The 18,775-nt window shown below is 41.3% G+C and overlaps 2 protein-coding genes across 2 annotated transcripts in view; one reads left to right on the forward strand and one right to left on the reverse strand.

Moving 5' to 3' along the window:
* Positions 1-6,393, forward strand: part of RTRAF (RNA transcription, translation and transport factor) — a 28,581-nt gene extending 22,188 nt beyond the window's left edge. Inside the window, exons 7-8 of the mRNA XM_007943706.2 lie at positions 6,072-6,120; positions 6,239-6,393. Coding sequence (XP_007941897.1) covers positions 6,072-6,120; positions 6,239-6,393 — 204 coding nt within the window. The remainder of the gene's footprint in view (positions 1-6,071; positions 6,121-6,238) is intronic.
* A 607-nt stretch (positions 6,394-7,000) lies between these two features.
* NID2 (nidogen 2) overlaps positions 7,001-18,775 on the reverse strand; it is a 113,513-nt gene continuing 101,738 nt past the window's right edge. Inside the window, exons 14-21 of the mRNA XM_007943715.1 lie at positions 17,748-17,969; positions 17,011-17,180; positions 14,406-14,535; positions 13,550-13,721; positions 12,647-12,804; positions 11,110-11,233; positions 7,894-8,006; positions 7,001-7,089 (exon numbers count right to left, since the gene is read on the reverse strand). Coding sequence (XP_007941906.1) covers positions 7,001-7,089; positions 7,894-8,006; positions 11,110-11,233; positions 12,647-12,804; positions 13,550-13,721; positions 14,406-14,535; positions 17,011-17,180; positions 17,748-17,969 — 1,178 coding nt within the window. The remainder of the gene's footprint in view (positions 7,090-7,893; positions 8,007-11,109; positions 11,234-12,646; positions 12,805-13,549; positions 13,722-14,405; positions 14,536-17,010; positions 17,181-17,747; positions 17,970-18,775) is intronic.

Below are 18,775 nucleotides of genomic sequence, written 5' to 3' on the forward strand. Positions count from 1 at the left end.
GTTAATTGGTTTCCCTTTTCTTTGTTGAAGAGGGTCTGTGCAATCCTTCTGCCTAGTCCGCCATCTTGCCCCGCCTCCTCCCATGATTATTTTTTGATATGCTGTTTGAATTGGCTAGAATTTTGTTAGAGAAGTTTTGTGTCTTGTTTTCATGAGGGTCTGTAATTTTCTGTTTTCGTGTTGTCTTTGTGTGACTTTGATATCAGCACTTTGGTATCAGGGTTATACAGCCTTCACAGAATGAATTAGGGAGGATTTCTTCCTTCTATGTTCTAGAATAGTTTGAGTAGAGTTGGTGTCAGCTCTTCTCAGTGTTTGATAGAATTCTCCAGTGAACTGTCTGGGCCAGGGCATTTTTGTTGTTAGAAGTTTATGATCTCTTCAGTTTCTTCTTTTGTTGAGTCTGTTAAAATTTTCTACCTCTGTTCGTGTTAGTTTAAGTAGGTAGTGTGTTTCTAGAAATTTGTCCATTTCTTCTAGGTTTTCAAGTTTATTGGAGTACAATTTTTCATAATCTGTTATAATTCTTTTTATTTCAGTTGATTCTGTTATAATGAATGTCACCCATCTTATTTCTTATTTTGGTTATTTGCATCTTCTCATTTTGGTCTTGTGTCATTTGGCCAGTGATTTGTCCATTTTATATTCTTGTTGATTGTTTCTATTGTTTTTTATTTTCTAGTTCATTTATTTCTGCTCTGATTTTTATACTTGCCTTTCTTCTGATGACTGTGGACTTATTTTGCTTTGCTTTTTCTTTTTGTTTGAGTTGTGGGGTTAAGCTTTTGATTTTGGCCCTTTATTGATGCATGTGTTTATTGTTACAAATTCTTCTCTGAGCATTGCTTTTGGTTTTGGTATATTGTGATTTCCTTTCTATTTGATTCAGAGAAATTTTTAGTGTTTTTTTAATTTTTTTCTTTTACCTAATAGTTTTGAAGTTTTTAAAATAAGATATACATAAGATACTACACAAAAACATTGTTTCCTGGTGAATAGTGACTGGGGTCTTAAAAGCTTGCAAGTGGCCATCTAGATGCAACAATTGGGCTCTCCTTGTCTAGAGCAAAGAAGAATGAAGAAAACCAAAGATGCGCGGGAACAGTCAGTCCAAGGGACTAGTGGACCATGCGATCCTCAGCCTTCTGAGACCACAAGAACTAGATGGTGCCCAGCTACCACTGTCAACCACTGGAAAGGGATCACTGCAGGAAATCTTGACTAGAGTGGGAGAAAAATGTGGAACACAATTCAAAATCATGAAAAAGGCTGGGCTTGAGCTCTGGTGGTGTAGTCCCTAAGGCATTTGACTGCTAATCAGAAGGCTAGAGGTTCAAACCCACCAGCTGCTCAGCGGAAGGAACACTGGGCAGTCTACTTCTTTAAAGATTTACTATCTCGGAAACCCAAAGGGAGTAGCTATGGGTTGGAATCGACTCAATGGCAATGAGTTTGGGTTTTTTTTGTTTGTTAGTTCACTGGTCTGATAGAGACTGGTGAAACCTCTTGAGATTACAGCCCCTAGTCCCCCTTCAGGCCTGGAATTCAACTCACTCACATGGCTTTCAGCTAAACAACAGACAGGCATATAAGGTGATCATTTACACCAGTTAGGTGCACTCCTTAGAACAGCCAACCCTGGGATATCAGAAGGACAGTATTTGCACAGGGAGATAGCTGAGAGGGCAGGAATGCACAGGAAAGGAGGACACAGGGAAAAGGTAACAGGGAGGAAGTGGAAAGAGCTGTTACATTATTGGGATCGTAATCAATGTCTTGAAACAAAATTTGTATGAACTGCTGTATGGAAAATGAATTGGATCTGTAAACGTTAACTCAAATCACACATGAAAGTAGTTACTCAGTTTCCATGTATGTAATGTTTTTTCGTATTCTTTCTGTTATTAATTCCTAGTTTTACAGCATTATGATCAGAGAAGATGTTTTATATTACTTCAGTTTTGAATCGATTGAGGCTTGCTTTGTGGCCTAAAATATGGTCTGTTCTGGAGAATGATCCATGTGCACTGGAGAAGAATGTGTTCTGTGCTGCTCTTGGAGTGTGTTATATATGTCTGTAGGTCAAGTTGGTTGATTGTGCTATTCAGACCTTCTGTATCTTGTTGAATTTCTTTGTAGTTGTTCTGCCATTGAAAGTGATCTGTTAAAGGGTCCTGCTATTATTGTAGAGCTATCTCATTTCAAAGAGTTTGCTTAATGTATTTTGGAGCTCTATCATTGAGTATGTAAATGTTTTTTATGATCATGTCCTCTTGGTGGAGTGACTCTTTTATTATATAATGCCCTTCCTTGTCTCTTACAATGGATTTTGACATGTCTATTTTATCAATGATTATTATTGCTACTCTTACTCTTTTTTGGTTATCGTTTACTTGACATATTTTTTCCATCCCTTCATTTTTAACCTATTTATGCCTTTGTGTCTAAGGTGTGACTTTTGTAGACAGCATTTTGATAGGTCTTGTTTTGTTTTATCCATTCTTCCACTCTGTCTCTTGACTGGTACATTTAAACCGTTTACATTCAGTGTTATCATCAATTGGTATGTATTGACAGCTGCCATCTTGTCGTGTTTGTGTGTTTGTGGTGTTAACAGTTTCTTTGTTCCACTACATTTTTTGTGTTGAGTTCTTTTTGTTTATGGATTTTCTTTCCATATCCTTTGTTGTAGTTGACTTGTTCACTGAGTCTTTGATTTTCTTCTTTATTTTGCTGAGTGTTGTTGATGTTGTTATCTGCCACCGAGTGGGACCTGACCCATAGCAACCGCTCCTTGGGTTTCCGAGGCAGTATCACTACGGAAGTAGATTGACCCACCTTCCTTCCGAGGAGTGGCTGGTGGGTTTGAACTGCCAGCCTTCTGGTTAGCAGTCAAGTGCCTTAAGCACTATGCTACATTTTGCTGAGTAGATGTATTAATATTCTTTTTGGGTACTCTGAAATGTACCTGTATCTTACTGAGTTTATACCAGTCTGTTAAATCGTGGTATCACCTTGACTTCTCCATATAGAAGTTCTCTAACTCCACCATGTATTCCTCCTTTATCTTTCCCTAAGATAAACCATAATTTTGGAGAGGGGCAGAATTTTTAGATTAATAGTACCAAAAATCCAAGTTGCCCATAGTTTCACAGAACAGGGAATGTCCCAGGGGTTAGCATCAGCAGTGGCGGTGGTGGTTGTTAGGTGCCATCAGTTCAGCTCTCATAGTGACCCTGTGGACAACTGTTGAGTCCTGTGCCCGCCTCACAGTCCTTGCCACACCAGCAGTGGTAGGTGCCGGATAATGTCCCTCTCCTGCACAGATGCTGCAGTGAAGGCCTTGGCCCAGCTGCCATTCTAGATTCCAGTTCATCTTTTTGGCTTCCCACTTGCATCCTACCCTAAACAGTGCCTTCTGTCCTCTGACTCTTTATCTTTAGCCTGGCACAGCAGCCTTAAAATGTTACTAATGCCAGGGCAGTGCAGTTGCATCTGAAAAGCACTGCCTTCTTTTAAAGGTTCTTACTGGCTTATTAATTATGTATGAGTCAGGGCACTGGAAATTGGATTAAAGATCAGCTTATTTTACCCACATTATAGAACAGGCAGTAAATTGTTGTGGTGTAATAAAATCATTCATTCATTCAACAAAATTATGCATTTGGTTTGGAAGGCAATACAGATGAGGGCCTAGCCGAATCTCTTTGTATTTGTTTGCGAAATAAAATTTATTTTTCAAGCCATGTCAAAAGAAAGCAGCCTGTAGTAATGCACTTGAGTTTTTAGAGTTTAATGTTTTCCTTTATAACCATTTATAACTAGCATTTCTGGCATGTGGCAGTTTTTAGGGATAGCTACTTCTTGGTGGTCTGTTGATAGATAAAAGGAAAAAATTGGAGCCTCTGGTACTAGAATGATTTTATACAGCCACTCACTAAAATTCTGCTCCTTAATTTTACTCAAATATATTTTCATACATATTTGTCACTTCATTTATTTACCTTGTTTGTTGTCAGCTATTTTTTAAAAAAAAATTTTTATTGTGATTTGGGTGAAAGTTTAGAGCAAATTCACTTTCCATACAGCAGTTCACATATACTTTGTCTCATGACATTGACCACAATTCACCACAATGCAACAGGTCCCCTCCCACTTCCTCCTGATAGTTACCTCTTCCCTGTGTCCATCCCTGCATGCACTCCTGCCCCTTGAGCTCTCTCTCTCTGTGCATAAACAGCCCTTCTTTCTCCCATGATTGTTCTCTCCAAGGAGTGTATCTACCTGAGGTAAATATTCAACTCATATGCCTGTTTTTTGTTTAGCTGGAACCCACAGGTGTGGGTTCAGTTCCAGACCTGACGGGCAGCTAGGAGCCATAGTCTCAGTGGTTCCACCAGGCTCTATCAGACAAGCAAACCTGGTTGTCTCCCCCAACCTTTTTTTTTTTTTCCTCCAAATAATTTGGAGTTTTGTTCCACATTGTTCTCCCTCTCTATCCAGGATCTCCTTCTAAGTGGTAGCCGGGCACCATCTAGTTCATCTGGTCTCATAGTCATATAGGCTGCAGATCATATGGTGTACCAGTCGCTAGGACTAATTTTTTCCATGAATCTTTAGTTTTCTTCATTCTTCTTTGCTCTGGCCAAGGATAGTCCTATTGTTGCATCTAGATGGCTGTTTGCTAGCTTTTAAGATCCCAGTCGCTACTTGCCAAAGTAGGAGGTGGAACAGTGTTTGGTTGTAGTATGTTATGTCGATTGAGCTTGATGCCCCCTGTGACTATGGTCCCAAGCCCACAGGTGTACTTACTCACTACTTCTGGGTAGCTGGCTGTGACCAAGGAGTGACTACAACCTTGTCCCTGGTCAGCTGGACTATATACCTGGAAATTCTTACAGAACATACAAATAACACTTACAGAACCATTGTCTGCCAATCTTATACGTGGTCTTGGGTACACTCCCCGCTGCATAGACATACCTAATAGTTCAGACTGCCCACCCATCTATCCAGCCATATACCCATGTTTGCCTTCACTGATGTTGTCAGCTATTTTAAATCTAATAATATGCCTTCATAGATTTAGCAAGAATATTAAAGCATTTGACTAGTGACAATTTAAGAGTTGTCACATTGAAAGTATAGGTAGTGGGTTTTTTAATGGTTTTTTATTGGATAATCAGCAAGTCCTGTTGTCCTTGTCCTTGTTAATGTGCCGTCCAGTGGGACGCGACTCATAGCGACCACTCCTTGGGTTTCCAAGGCAGTATCACTACGGAAGTAGATTGCCCCATCCTTCTTCCAAGGAGTGGCTGCTAGGTTTGAACTGCCAGCCTTCTGGTTAGCAGTCAAGTGCTTTAGGCACTACGCTACCAGAGCGCCTCCCATTGTCCTTATTTACTTGATAATTGCTGTGAAGTCTGTATAGTTTGGCATCATGAAAGTCACAGTCTTTAGTATGTCTATGAATTGGTGCTGCCTAGTGAGCTCTAAATGGTTTAGTTTCTGTTCATTTTCATAGACTGTTTCAAAGCAATTTCCAAATGAACAATTGAAAGTTAAATAGGGGATCTGGTAAACATCATGCTAACTGAAGAAAAAAATAGTTGTATACATTTTAAAATAGGTTTGTCCTGTTTGTAAAGACAGAAATTAATGTGCTCAGACATAAACTAGCTTGGGGAAAATAGTAAAAATAGCCCTATTCCATTTGCCCTATATACACTGCTTACTGTCACTGAAATGAGATGACAGCAGCCCTGCTCAACCCTCCTTCCATAATGATAGTGACGAAGCACTGCTGCAGAAAGGATTTACACGCTTAGCCCAAGGGACTGGATTGGTTATGGTGTTTGCGGTATGTTTAAGGGCAGCTCTTTCCTAATTGGTTGTAGGAGGAAAACTACTCACCACAAAGCAGATTTAAACAAAAAAAATTCTTAATTCCCTTGCCACTGCAGCTAAAATGGTTAAAATAACAGAATAGCTTGCTGTTTCTCATAGTTTCAAATGAAAAAAAAAGAATGTTACTCTTAACTATAGTGTGATACTGTCTTTTTTTTTTTAAGGGCTTGCCTGTTGCTTTAGACAAGCATAGTCTTGGTTTTGACACAGGAGGTAGGTGCTTTTGGTTTAATTCAAAATATTTTTATAGACTTGTGAATATTTTGAAGGAATGAATGGATATATAACCAAAAAAAAATTATTAATACCATGTTCTTTTGTTGTAAAACAGATGCAGTTCTTAATGAAGCTGCTCAGATTCTGCGATTGCTGCATATAGAAGAACTCAGAGAGCTACAGACAAAAATTAATGAAGCCATAGTAGCTGTTCAGTCAATTATTGCAGATCCAAAGACAGACCACAGACTGGGAAAAGTTGGAAGATGAACATTTTAGGATTTCAGCTTCTCACCTACTTAGTAAACTGGGGACTATGTACACTTCTGGCATGTGTTTGGAAATCAAATGTCAAATTTTCGAGGGAGGAATCCCAGAAAATTGACTATGTTCTAGAGATTTACCATCATTGTTTTTTTTCTTTAATAAAGTTTGGGAAAGTGGATTTTTTTTTTTTTTTTTTACTTTGTGTTGGCATAATTAATTTGCTTCCCTGTTTGTAGTTAAAGTGTATGTCAGCCTTCAGCATAGTCATAGAGACATACAGATCCTCAAGTCATAGGAAAACTTAAAATATTTTATTGGAGTAATCTAGAATATTTGAGAACTATTACATCTTTGGTAATTATAAATGTAGTACTTTCTGTGGGTAATTCCACAGAGGCACAGGTTCAGAAAATACAAATGGAATCATTCTAGCACCTTTTAATATAAATAGAAATGCACTGATGCAGAGGTTAAAAAAAAAAATCTTTGAATTCTCTGTTGGAAAACTATAAATAAGTTGGTTCTTTCCCATCCATTCTGCATAGCCTTCTCTAACTACCGTAAGGCTTGTGATCTTTAAGATTGTGTTTTTACACTGATTACATGTGCTTTAATCTCTTAGCCAGAAAGAATCCATAACAAAAATCACTTTTAGAGTCTTAATATACTCTAATTGGTTCTTAGTTGAATGAATTTGACCTTGAAATATGATATTATAAATGTTTATGAAAAGTTGCTTTAATAAGCAACAATTAAAATTCTGTTAACTTTTTTTAAACTTGCAATAGCAACATTTCTTTTTAAAAATACAGTAGTAAAGATTTTTGAGGTATAAACTTTTCACAAAATATACTTAGTCTTTTTGCACTAAAAATGTTCATCTTGTTCTTTGTCCAGAAACTTGTAATGGCCAATTCCCTTTTCACTTTTCTTCACCTTTTAGTGTTTGCAGTAAATGTTCGTTAGGGTCAAGATTCTGATTGTAAACTCCAAGTCTTCCTTCAAAATGTACATTTACTTTCTTCCTGTAAGGGGAGAGTAGAGGCAAGAGGGAGAGGCAGTGATTATTTTCTAACCCAGAGATTCAGTAACAAGTCTTAAAGGGGAAATATCCCAATATGCTGACCATTTTTATTTGTATCTAGTCAAGTTAAACCCAAACCCAGTGCCATCAAGTCAATTCCAACTCATGGCGACCCTATAGGACAGAGTAGAACTGTTCCGTGAATCCAAGGCTGTAAATCTTTACAGAAGCAGACTGCCTCTTTGTTCTTCCACAGAGCAGCTAGTGGGTTCAAACCGCTGACCTTTTGGTTCTTTAACCATTGTGCCACCAGAGCTGCTTTGTTCACATAGTCAAGTTCCATCTCAAAGTGGCTTTCACTGGTGGTAAGAGACAAGACAATGCCAGTGGCAGCAGCCACTCTCTGGATCCAGGGTAACCAGATAAAATCCTTCCCCTCCCTGCTAATCCAAAGAAGTACCCTGAAGAATGTCCATTACCTGCTGGGCAGTAGGGGTAGACTGCAGTTATCCCATAGAGATGTGATCGCTGCTCTGGGAGGTACTCATCAGTAAACTGGCCACTGTCCTTATTTACTGATATAACACCATCCCTGGTAACAAAAGAGTTTATAGCCGTCATTAGATTAAACAAATTTAAGAGGTTTGATAGATACAGTTTTAATAGAGCAAATCTCTGCCAGCCTTCTAGTCTACATTTTAAAAGTTAACCAAATGAATGTTGACTCATTTATTCAAACGTGGATTTTGTTTAAACTGGTGATTCCCAGACCAGCATCACCTGGGGAACTCGTTAGGTGCCATCAGGTTGGTTCCACTCAGTGGCCCTCTGCAGCGGGAGGAAGCTGCCTGGGCCTGCACCAGCCTCCAGTTGTTGCTGTGCTTCAGCCCACTGTTGCAGCCACTGTGTCAGTCGGTCTCATTAGGGGTCTTCCTTTTTCACTCACTACCAAGTATGATTTCCTTGTCCAGGGACTTGTCCCTCCTGACAGTATGACCAAAGTACAAAAGAGATGAAAGTCTCCCCATCCTCGCTTCTAAAGGAGCTGCAGGTCTTTTGAAATAGATTGACTTGTTTGTTCAGGCCGTCCGTGGTATAGTCCATATTCATCACCAACATCATAACTCAAAGGCTTCAGTTCTTTGGTTTTCCTTACTCATTTTCCAGTTTTTATGTGCACATGAGGTGCCTGAAAATACTATAGCTTGGATCGTGCTATGCTATTTGCTTTTTTTTTTTCTTCCATTATTGTGCTTGAGGTGCAAATTTACAGAGCAGAATTTGTTTTACATTCAACATTTCATGTACATTTGGCTTCAATCTCCAATTACCATCCCCAACCCTAACCCACTCTCCTCCTCTCCCTTCCTAGTAACCGCCCCCACCACCACCCTGTGCCTTTCTTAGTTATGCACTCCTGTGTGGCTTTTCCTCCATGTGAATGCTGCCCCTCTGGTGCCCCATGGCTGATTGCTCCAATGGAAGTATCTCTGTAGAGTAGGTGGACTTTTTAACAGCTTAAAGAGGTGGTCTGTAGCACATCTGTCCAATGCATTCCATCCTTTGATTTCTTGTGCTTTCAGGGGCATTGATTGTGGATCCAAGTAAAGTGAAATCCTTGACAACTTAAGTCTTTTCTCCATCTTTCATAATGTTTCTTATTGGTGCAGTTGTGAGGTTTTTTGTTTTCTTTATGTTGAGGTGTGACTGTAGTTTTTGATCTTCATCAGTAAGTGCTTCCAGTTATCTTAACTTTTCAGCAAACAAGGTTGTATCATCTCCATATTGCAGGTTCTTAAATGAGACTTCCTCCAGTCCTGATGCAGTATTCTTCATCCAGCTTCTCAGATTATTTGTTAAGCATACAGATTAATTATGACGAAAGGACACAACCCTAATGTATACCTTTCCTGGTTTTAAACGTGCAGTATATCCCCTTGTTTTGTTTGAACCACTGCCTCTTAGTCTGTGTACAAGCTCTTCGTGAGCACAATTAAGTATTGCAGAATTCCCATTCTTTGCAATGCTCCATAATTTGTTATGATCCACACAGTCGAATGCCTTTGCACAGTTTATAAAACACAGGTAAACATCTTTCTGCTATTCTTTGCTTTCAGCCAAGATCCATTTGACATCAGCAATGACTTTGCTATTCCATGTCCTCTTTGAATCCAGCTTGAGTTTTTGGCAGTTCCTTGTCCATGTACTGTGGAAACAGTTTCTGGATTTTTACATTTTACTTACATGTGATATTGATCATATTGTTCAATTTCCACATCCTGTTGGATCACTTTTCTTTGGAATGGGCCCAAATATGGATCTCTTCAGTGGGTTGGCCAAGAAGCAGTCTTCCACATTTCTTGGCATAAATGAATGAGCACTTCCAGCATTGCATCCATTTGTTGAAACATCTTAGTTGGTATTGTCAATTCCTGGAGCCTTGTTTTTCATTGATATGCCTTCAATGCAGAATGGACTTCTTCCTTCTATACCATCAGTTGATCATATGCTACCTCCTGAAATGGTTGAACACTGACTTAATTATTTTTGGTACAATGACTATTTCTTCACCTGCTTTTGATGCTTCCTGCATTGTTCATTTTTGCCCATTGAATCCTTCAGTGTTGCAACTTGAGATGAATTTTTTCTTCAGTTCCTTCATCTTGAGAAATGCCAAGTGTGTTCTTCCCTTTTGATTTTCTAACTCCAGGTCTTTGCACATTTCATCATAATACTTTACTTGGTCTTCTTCAGCCGCGCTTTGAAATCTTCTGTTCTTTTACAGCCATTTCTTCCATTCTCTTTACCTGCTCTTTGTTCAAGAGCAAGTTTCAGAGTCTCTTCTGACATCCATTTGAATCTTGTCTTTTTTTTTTTTTTTCAGTGATCTGTTGCTTTATCCATGTATAGATGTCCTTAATGTCTTCCCACAACTAGTCTGATCTTCAGTCATTGGGGAATTTGTTAGAAATGCAAATTCTTTTTTCCCATCCCAGACCTACTGAATCATAATTTTCACATAATCTGTGTTTTAAAATGTCCTCTGGGTAATTCTGATACATGCTAAAGTTTGAGAACCATTGATTTAGATCAGTCGTCCTTAACCCTTGCTGCATGTTACGATCACTTGAGGATCTTTTAGAAGTACTGATAGCAACCAATTAAGTCAAAATCCCAAGGGAGATGGTCAGAGGAGAGTAGACATGCATTATGTGTATGTATACATGTATGTATAGATATATATAGATATATAAATTTCCCCAGTTCCTTATTTGAAAACTCCGAAATTACAGTATACCTTAGTCTTCCAGGTAGATAACTAATATGACTACCATAAAAAGAATGGAAAAAACTTAAACTCTATACCTAATAATATGTTTCATGGTATCACTTTAGGGTAGATTTATTCTCTGACGATCAGATTTTGGTTAAATGTGCTTCCTTTTTAGTTCATTACTTTAAGCTTTGCCACTTGAAGCTACATGTGAGAAATACCATTAAAAAGTTCTGTGTGAAGTAAAAGAATGACTTTAAAAGAAAACTTGAAGGCTGCTGTCTATTAAGGAAGAGAATGAAATGCAGACCCGAATAGAGGCCTTCATTGCAGAAGTCCCTTATTGACTTCTGGTAGAATAACTGGTGTTTCCTCCAGAGCAGGCAGCCTTGTCAGCCTTGTCCAGAGTGGTCAGGCTCACCTCCTCCAGTCTGTGTGATAGAAGTGATCTGCATAGCTAACGATGCTGAAGGGGTAGTTGAGGTTGTTTTGAATGACACGCCGTCCAGTTCCATCAGGTAGTGTACACTCCAGTTTTTTGGTTCCTTTTAAAAACAGCAAAGGGAAAATGAGAGCCTTTTATGCTATGGGGGAAACATTATAAGCATCTTTGTGAGTAGACTGCTTCTGGATGGGGGCGGGGGAATAGAATAGAAAATAGTATTTCACTCTCATTGCAGTCATAAAATAAGCAACTAAAATTTCCTGTTGTACTATTTACTCCCCAAACAGTTTCTTCAATAGTATTCTAGTTTTTAATAGAATTCAAGCTCTGAATTCTTTTTTGGAAGAAAAGATAGAATTTACTGAAATCTGGCCAAGCTTCTCCCAAAGCAGACCAGTAGAGAGAAGCATTTTTCTAATTTATAGATCAAGTCTTAGCTCATAAATTGTAAACAAACAAAAACCAAAGCCACTGCTGTCAAGTCGATTCCAGCTCATAGCCATCCTATAGGACAGGGTAGAACTGCCCCCATAGGGTTTCCAAGGCTATAAATTTAATAGACGCAAACTGCCACATCTTTCTTTCATGGAGTGGCTGGCGGGTTTGAAGTGCCAACCTTTTGGTTAGTAGCCAAATGCTTAACCACTGTGATACCAGGGCTCCAACTGTAAGCACCATCCGGGTAAATAAGCAAGGTATAGTAGCTAAGGCAGCCGTTTTGCCAAAATCTAAATATTTTTTAAAAGACCATATTATTTTCTAGGTAGGGAAAAAAACAAAAATGGTAACGGGTCATATTTTTCAGTGTAGTTTTGGCCAGTGTAAACAAAGCAGTTTAAAAAAATTTATGATGGCGAAACCAAGAATTTCCAAGTTCACATTTCTCATGGACTCTTGATTTAAATTTCAAATGCTTTGAAAAACTAGTTTTAAACAACTGTAAATGTTAATTTGGACTATAAATTCCTCAAGAAGTTTTTCTCATACTCTTTAGTACAGCACTAGACATATAGCATCCTTTCAATTGTGCTAATAATGAAAAGCACACAACAGAGAGAAATAAAAACTTCGGTGTAAGTGACCCAAATTTATCACTGAAAGAAGCCATCCTGCCACATCTGTTTCCAAAGAATGTCCTCGGCATAATAGCATACTGTGGTAGTAAACAACCTTTATGAATAAGTTATAACACTAGTTAAAAAAAGAAAAAGTGACCTCTTGTTAACAGGACAAAGAAATGGACAAAAACGAGTTGGACATAGTACTAGTCTTCAAACTGAACTGGCAAATTCATCCCACTCACCCCAAACCCCATAAAGTCCATTATAAGAATTAATACAAATTGTTCTTTAAATAAAAGTTTACAGACCAGACAAAGGAATCAGTTACCTGCTGTGCTCTTATAAATTTAAGCCAAAAGATCTAAATGATGGGATCTGGCTTTGCAGTAAACTCTTCTAGTGCTAGCACCTACTGTATATAGTTAAGGGTTATCTCTCAGTAGTAGTATTACCTGCATCTGCCCAGCAGAGCTGTTTGGAGAAGGGGTCAAAGGTTAAACCATTGGGTAGCCCAATGTCTTTATTCACCAAAATTCTTCTGTTTTCTCCATTCAAAGAAGATGTTTCAATTTTAGGAGCTTCTCGATTCCAGTCTGTCCAGTACAAATTGCTGTGGATAAATTCAAAATCAAGTTTGTAAAGAATAGCTATGCCTGTGGTAGGCAGCACCACACTCTTCAAGGATCCCCTGGAGTGAGTGTGGGCTGGATTTAGTGACTTGACTTTTAGTGAACAGAATGGCAGAGGTGGGATATCATTTCCAGTATCAGTTTCAAAAAGACTGCCTTCTCTCTTGGGTACCCTCACTCACTCATCTGCTCTGAGGTAAACTAGATGTCATGCTGGGAGCTACCCTGTAAAGTGGCCCAAGTGCCAAGGAATTGATGTCTCTGGCATTGGATGTCTAGTCATTCTTCCGTCTAATGGAGGTAAACCTTAGAGGAAAAGTAGCTTCAGCACTCTGGTTTCCAGATGTGTTGCTGAAAGAGATAGACTTCCATTTCAGTTCAAGTGTCTCCTTAGAGAGGCCTTGCCTGATATCTCATCTCAAGTAGCCCCCGTCACTCTCACAACACTATCTGAATTCTCCACATGTCATTTCTCGGGCTAATACTTTTCTTGTTAGTTTATTTGTTAAGTTTCTCTTATTTCCTCCTAATAGAAGAAAAGCTCCGTAAAAAAACAGGCCTTATCTTTGCCTAGAACAGTGCCTGGTATCTAGTAGATACTCAATAGATATTTGTTAAATGAACTTTTACTCTCTTGTTCTGGCCCTGCCTGTACTGTATTTAAAATCCAAGTGCTTCAACCTAGAATCTGTCAAAACAGAGGAGAATTAGGAAAGCCCAGCTGACCCTCGGATTGGATCCACAGCGATGGCTCGAGGATTCACCAGATCTGTGTGGAAGAGGACCCTGCGCTCAGAGCCGTCCAGCTTGGCACTCTCTATCTTGTCCAGGCCACTGTCCGTCCAGTACATGGTTCTGCGGAAGTGGTCGATGGAAAGCCCTTCGGGGCTTATCAGACCTGGAAATGAAACAAAGGCAGGACTGGAGCATTTGCAGGGTACGAAGGGGGGTGTGAGACAGTGATCTACTATGTCTGAGTACCTTAAAAAAAAAAAAGTTCTGAGAGTGCCTAAGTCCCATGAACCCGGTTAATACAGAAACAGATCCTTTTATTCTTTTTTCTGCTGTCTCTAGTTTCTTCTAGATTAGCTGACCTACCAGCCTGATGGCACTAGGGTAGCCACAGTGCTGGCGCCAGGCAGCGTAAACTATCGTTACACCCTGAGTTCGTTCTTTTAGCACTTTTTTTTAAAAGCTCAAAGGTCTTCCATCACCTCATTTCTTATGCATAAACGTGTTTGTTTACTGAGAGGCTGGTCTTGTACAACTCTATAAAGTGACTGGCACAAAGCTTATTGTTAACGTGCTTGGCCGCTAACCAGAAGGTTGGGGTTCCAGTCCACCCAGTCACCTCGGAAGAAAGGCCTACCAGTCTATTTCTGAAGAATCAGTCATTGAAAACCCCGTGGAGCACAGTTGTACTCTGACACATGGGATTGCTATGAGTCAGAGTTGATAGCAACTTTTTTGGGGGGGTAGGTAGAGTGAGATGAAAGTAGAGGTGAGGCTTTGGCATAAAATAGGCAAGTAATTTCAACTTCGTAGAATCAGATGAAATGCTGACTTGGGTGACGCTGCTGACCTGTGTTGATGATCGTCTCGGGCTCTGCTCCTGGCTCCAGACTGGCACGGCTGATTGTTCGTCCAGCAACATCTGTCCAGTACACCATTCTCTCCCGGCAGTCATAGTCAATTCCTACGACTATGGAGCCCTTCGTGGATCAAAACATAGAATTGGAAGAATTAAGACTCCTTGGATTTCCTCCAAGTTCGTGCTCAGCTGCCTTGCGGAGTAACCCCACACTGTGGTCATGTGGACCGCCAAGCAGAGTATTTGACATGTGGATTATGGAGTCAGACTTCCTGGGCTCAAAGCCAGGCTTGACCACTTACTAGCTGTGTGGCTTTGGGTACTTAACCTGGTTTCTTCATTTGCAAAATGAGGATAGTAATAGTACCTATTTCATATGGTTTAGGGGCTCTGGTGGCATAGTGGTTAACACATTCGGCTGCTAACTAAAAGCTCAGAGGTTCGAACCCACCAGCCACTCTGCAGAAGAAAGATGAGGCAGTCTGCTTCTGTAAAGATTTACAGCCTTGGAAGCCCTGTGAGGCAGGTCTACTCTGTTCTGTAGGGTTACTATGAGTCAGAATTGACTTGTTGGCTGTGGGTTTAGTTTGGTAGGTTTATCTCATATGGTTGTTATAAAAATTATTAACACAAATGCTTGCCAAGTGCCCTAGTCAGTAATTAGTATACCTCAATAAGTGTTACTGTGGTTGGCAATAAAACCAAGTGATTTAATGGGGAAAAAAAAAAATCAGCCCCTTTAGTGATTAAAGGACAAAGTTAACCTCCAAAACACAAACAAGCCCTTACTATTTTACTAGGCAAAAACTCTGACCCCTTTCAAATGTTACCAGCATCTTTTTGAAAGAGCCTTTCTAAAGTTTGCCAACATATGCAAACACCCCACCCCTGTGAATGTGATGAGAGCTCTCCCAGACCTGTGGTGCAATCATTCTTACCCCCACTTCTGTGTCTTCAAGAAAGCAATTCTTAGGTTGTACTCTTGCGTAAAAGAAAATCTAATTTGATGTGCTAAGTAACTGGGAAATGAATGGCAGTCTCCCAGCCTCTGGCTAGAGGTCCCCTCCCTATTGTAAGAAGTTCTAAATAAATGACAGTCTTTGTGACAATGCTGAGTCTGATCTTTCCACAACTGCTTCATTCTTCCAGCCAAGCAGATGTGCAAAGCCAGCAGTGAGAGGCAATCTGACCACCCCCAGGTCATGCCAGCTCCCTTCTTGCCTAACAAAGCCCTAGGCCTGGCTCAACTTACTCCTCTGGGAGAGTAGTCAGCACAAGACTCTGGTGCAAAAGTGGGCAGTTTATATGGGGACTCAAAGGTCCACTGCAAATTTACTTGAAAATCAAAAAGTCAGCTAGCTGTCCCAGGCAAGATGGCACATCCACATGAGCTTCCATCAACCGAGGGAATCATGGGATTCATTAACCATGTAGTGAGTTCAAAATTTCTTGGAGGAAACAAGTCCCAGTTTAAGTAAATTTCTCCAAGATGTGCTTATAACCCATGTCCCATTTCTCTGTCAGTTCACCACCACAAACCCATTACATCAGGGGCACCTTCAGAAATGAAGTTAAGCCATCTGACTTGGCTACACTAGATGGATGGTTAGCCTGAGGTGACAGCAGTTTTTCACTTTGTGACTTGAAAAGAAACATTTACAAAATAACAGGCTAGTGTTTGCTGGGGAAAAACAACAACAAAAAAACCCCATATCTTAAGAAGAAAAAAACACATCCTTTTCTGAACCCTGGCTACCTATAAACTTTTCTGGAGCCATATAAGGAATTAGTTCATTAACAGAAGTAAATACAAACATGAACACTGCTGTTCTTTCTCCTGGATTAGCAGGTACCTGGAGCATGAAGTTGAGAAACAGAAGTGGACAATAAACCATTGTAAGAGAGGCCGTGGGATGCCGCCTGACCAGCTCCCTTCTCTTCTCCTTTCTAAAGAAGAAATCTCTTTCTCCAAAGGATGGTCCTTGGCAGCAGGAACGCTGCTGGTTCAGGAAGCAGCCGGCATCCATCCCCCAGGGAAAACTCAGTCCTCTCCCAGCCTCAGACTCTCCCCAGAACTTGGCTAGAGGAGTCAGAGCAAGTAAGGAAAGAGTCCCCATCACCGAGACGGAACCAAAATGGGAGGGCAGAGGACTGCAGCAGTGGAGAAATCATTAACTGATTTCCGATGAATTGATTTCCACTTGGGGTTTCTGAACTGATCACAGAAACCACAGGAAGCTGGTTTCTGCAGCTTCCGTTTCCACAATCTCTGTGGTGATATCTTTGACGTGGAGGGAACCCTGGGGACTCTGGTTAAGATCCAGCAATTCTTCCTTGGATCACTATCCTGCCTCCATATCCTGACAACCCTGGAATTCCTCCTCCATATATCTGATATCCTGCGAACTAGCTAGAGACCATGGCTTTGGTCAGAGGTGACTCCCCGGCCACAGAGTGTCACACTTTCTGCAGGGGTGGAGGCCTGCAGCTCAGAAACCCTGCAGGCCTTCCCTCCAGTGAGCCCCTTGCCCTGAGAGGCAGCCTGTGCCTTCTGGAAGCCCTGTGGCAGCCCCCCCCCCCAGGAACTCTACTTTACATGCAGTGACAGCAAGGTCTTGGCAGAGTCCTTCTGAAGCCTGGTCCCGTTGAGGGGCAAGTGGCCAATTTGCTGGCCCTGGGCATACAGCAGGAAAGTGCCCACGGAGGGAGGGGTCACATCAGAGTGGGGAGTCGGCAGGACCGTGGGTGGAGCAACCGTGGGTATACCTGCCAGAAAGAGTAGCAATGGGTGAGGAAGGGAAACAAAGGCAGGGCAGGGGAGAAAAATGGCTCTCACACAGCAGAGTCTCCAAGAATACCCGAAGTTTTTCATCCTAGACAGATGTGTTCCAGATGTTCTTTAAATGAAATTCAATTCCTAGGATTTTTTTTTTCTTTTGGTTAAGGATCAATTATGTAAATCACTGCCAATTACTAGGGAGGGAGATGGCAAGACTTCCCTCTGAAAAAAGCAGAGAGTTTTCATTTTTATTTTTTTTTTAAGGGCAAAACCAGAGCCAGTGTTGTATCAGCTTCTCTTTGGGGCCCCAGGGTGACACGTGTCCCCTTTCACCCTGGGCTGGGGAAGGGGAGTAATCACATGGTGAAGTGCATTCCAGATGTTCTAATTACAGAAACTGCTAATAAAACTGAACATTACATCCAAATTGGGATCTTGGGAAGACCAGATTATGAATTCACATGCAGCCCCTCCTTTTCCCACTTTTGCCCACAGCAGGCAGCTTTCCTACAGAACAAGCAGCTAGGTGAGTGAGGGCTGGCCCAGGTGCTTACATGCAGGGGTGATGCCTGGCTGGGAGCGGGTGCCCTCCACCTCTCTGCCATCTTTATCCACACACCAGCAGAAGTCACTCTTCCCATGGCACTGCAGGGGGACGAACTGGCCCAGATCATCACACTGGGGCACGTACTGGTCATCACGGGCCGTGCCACCATAATGCTCCAGCAGGCTTTCCCTCCAGCGCTCACAGACAGTCCAGGGCCTCTGGGTGGGCTCTGAGCAGATGGAGAGGAAAAGCCTTTGATTGTGGGCCAAGGACAGCATGCAGCATGTACACTCAAGGTCCCATGCCTGGCCACCCTCCCCCAGTGTCTGCTGCCAAAGAGTCCAGCCAACACCTGGACACTGGGCCAGGGCAGCACATGTGCTCTGAGAAGTTCTCTCTCAGTCCCAGAGAAGGGGTTGTCTTGACACTCTGGTCTCCCAGGCCAGGAGAATTTGTCATCAAGGCCCAGTCACATCAGGAAAGAGCAAGTAGAGATGACATCAGGGGTGCAGGGCTCATGTGGCGTGGTAAGAGGCAGAGCCCATGGCCATCCTGCTTAGGCCCAGGGTGGCCTCTGCTGACAGGCACTCATGCAGACTCTCCTTAAGGACTTGGTGACCTACATGATGCTTAAAGCCAATTGCTATTTTTCCCCCCACATGCTTCAAGCCCTAGGACTTGCTTCTGAGAGAGCTATCCTGAGACTTGCTGGTGGATGTTTTAGAAAGTGTTTATTGAATGCCCTAGTGACACTCAGTATCTGTCCACTGGAAAACTATACTGAGTAAAAATAAAACTGTGATACAATGTGTGTGTATGTGTGTGTGCACACGTGAGTGTTCATACACAGCAGAGATGGTGGCAAGCAACTTAAAATGTTGTTCTCTAGGAACTACCAGTTCCTAGAAATCCTTTGGCTACCTGGCTTCTGGGATTATCTCAAACTGAACCTTTTGCTGCCAGCTCCAGCTTCCTGCCTCCTTGTTCTGCCTCGCCTTTCTCCGCTGTCCTCCCGCCCTTCTTCATGTGTCCTCC

The sequence above is a fragment of the Orycteropus afer genome, unplaced genomic scaffold (assembly GCF_000298275.1).
Source record: "Orycteropus afer afer isolate SDZICR_OR568_19922 unplaced genomic scaffold, OryAfe1.0 scaffold00111, whole genome shotgun sequence".
Taxonomy (NCBI): Eukaryota; Metazoa; Chordata; class Mammalia; order Tubulidentata; family Orycteropodidae; genus Orycteropus; species Orycteropus afer.